The 2,500-nt window shown below is 41.0% G+C and overlaps 1 protein-coding gene across 1 annotated transcript in view; it reads left to right on the plus strand.

Annotated features, from left to right (window-relative positions):
- Positions 1-802: 802 nt before the first annotated feature.
- The window catches only part of LOC138055541 (trichohyalin-like), a 2,793-nt gene continuing 1,095 nt past the window's right edge, over positions 803-2,500 (plus strand). The window contains exon 1 of the mRNA XM_068901451.1: positions 803-2,500. This exon is cut by the window's right edge and continues 1,095 nt beyond it. Within this exon, the coding sequence (XP_068757552.1) occupies positions 803-2,500 (1,698 nt within the window).

Genomic DNA, 2,500 nt, shown 5'->3' on the forward strand with positions numbered 1-2,500 from the left:
TCAAGACGTGTTCCATCTTTTGGCCACCAGTTCACCAAAATCAATCGCACACATCATTTGTTGTTGTACAAATCTTTAATTATATCCAACTTAGATGTCTTGCTACGAACAATACTTATAACACTTCTCTGTACAATAAAATAAAGAAATTTACACAAAGATGTCTCTTGTAACGCTGTTTATATTAATGGCTACGAAAAAAAAACCTCATGATAAAATACTATCATCGAAATGGCCTTTGGCGCCGAAAAAAATACATATCAATTCTCTTACCATACAGTTTATGTGCAAGTAAATCAAGCTTGATTGCTTGAGCCGCTCTGGAGAGAAATTAAAAAATGTTCGCCAACAAACACATTGTTACAAGCTCCATTTCCTCCAAAATAAACCCAGCTTGTTCAGTTCTTTTTGTTCTCCCCGAGAAACGAAGTGTTCTCAAGACGTGAAACAGTGCACGGACAATTCTTATAAGATTACCAGACGGCTACAAAATCTGTTGCTTCTTTCTCTGCTTTAAGCGGCCAATATTCCCATTTTTCTCGAACCCCGAACACAATTGCTTGATCCGCCATTGTGTAACAGGAACCAAACAACAAGAGAGTAGCGCAACATTGAACGCGGAAGGAAAATGTCCGCTCAATTTGATGCAAGAAAGCCTCCATTTTATCGAAACACCTTCGGGAACGTTTCTGAACGTTTGGGGGGTACGCAAATAGAATCCAGGGGCCAAAACAATAGATTCAACACACATGGATTTCTGAGAAACGTGACTTGTTGCGTGACAGTCTTTAGTCGATCGGAAATGGAGGGTAAAACAGATAAATATTCAGTAGCCACGTGGAGAAAGAGTAAGAAAGAAAAGAAGAATGATAACAAGAGGAAATACTACCAAAATAATCAAGAAAAGCTTGCTGAAAAGGCCAGAGAACGAATGAAGCGGCTACGTGAAAATCGTAAGCTACACGGTGTATTAAGTTTGAAAGGTCGTGGAAACGCGGCAACACGTGCTTCATCAAAGGGAAGAATTTCACGTGAAAAAAGAGCAGATGAAGTCCGCGCTAAGAAAATTGAAAGAAAAAGAGGAGAGGAACAGAGAAAAGAACATAAAAGAAGGCAAACAAAAGAGCGAGTTCGCAAATTTCGGGAGAAAAGAAAACTTGCCAATGATACAAGACCGGAATGGGAAGGAGATTGTGCAACTCCATCGGCATTTCCGTCACGAATGTCTAAGAAAAGGGCTAGGGACAAGGTCACCCCCACGTTACCGAAATCACCCCGGAAAAAAGCAGAGGTAGTCCAAACTTTGGCAAACAGTCCGAGCACAAGAAGACTTTTAGAAAAACAAGGTTTTCTTCAGTCATCTGTGGACAAGCGGGATACAGAGGCCATGAAGAGTATAGCGACAGACTTAGCAGATGGGCTGGCAAAGGTTAAAGGAGCCAAATCAACCGACCAAAGAGCTGCATATGGTGTGGCACGTTCTCTGGCATTTGGGGCCTCTGTTAAGAAAAATCGCCAACAAAGCAGAGTTTCAAAGCTGGTTGGAATAAAACGGCAGCAGGTGTCAAAGGGAATTTCTAAAAGAGAGAAAGTTTTAAAGGGAGACGAGGCTTGTTGGATCATGACAAAAAGGAAAGTCAGGATGGATGCAGTTAAAGACGAGGAAAAAAGGCTGATTTACGACTACTGGACTCATCAAGCCAGCCGTCCAACAGGGTCTAAGAGAGACAAGATGCGCCAGCGGGTGAGGAAAGGAGAATATGTGGAGCATGCAAAACACGTTCTTGAAAAGACCCAAACAGAGTGTTTCCAGGAATTTCAGCAGCTTCATCCACAAATAAAAATTAAACAACGGAAATTTGAAGAAATGAAGCCATTTTTCGTGAAAGGGGCCCGTGACAGAGACAGACAGTCATGTCTATGCAGGAAGCATGTCGAATGTAAAATGTTATTTGATAGCTGTATGAAGTTTCGGAAGTCCCCAGAACGTAGTAACGAAGAACAAGTTCCTCATTTCAATTTTTTGAGTGAAGTTGTTGACTCAACTCTCTGTGAAAAAGAAGAAGTGGCTCCCCACCATCGTCTGGAGTGCATAATGCGAAAGTATGATGATTGTGGCGTTAAGAAGCTAAAATTATCAAGGGATGAAGAATCAAGAGATGTTGTGGTGAAGTGGAAGAGATATGATTATGTGACTGTACAGGACAAGAATGGAGAAGAACGAAGAAAAATTGCACTGATAAACAAGGAAACACCAGTGAATGAAATGTTTAAGTACTTTTTGGAACTGCTCGATGAATACACCTACCATTCTTTCATGGCTAAGTGGCAAAAAGATGAATTTGACAACCTTTTATGCAGTCTCCCCCTAAATCATGTCATCTGCGTTCACGACTTTTCTGAAAACTATATATGCCGTTCACAAGATGAAATCCAGTCACAGTATTTCGACCCCAACAAAGTTTCCATTCATGTTACCATTCTCTACCGTCATGCAAAT

This window comes from Montipora capricornis, chromosome 7 (genome assembly GCF_036669925.1).
Source record: "Montipora capricornis isolate CH-2021 chromosome 7, ASM3666992v2, whole genome shotgun sequence".
In the NCBI taxonomy this organism is placed as follows: Eukaryota; Metazoa; Cnidaria; class Anthozoa; order Scleractinia; family Acroporidae; genus Montipora; species Montipora capricornis.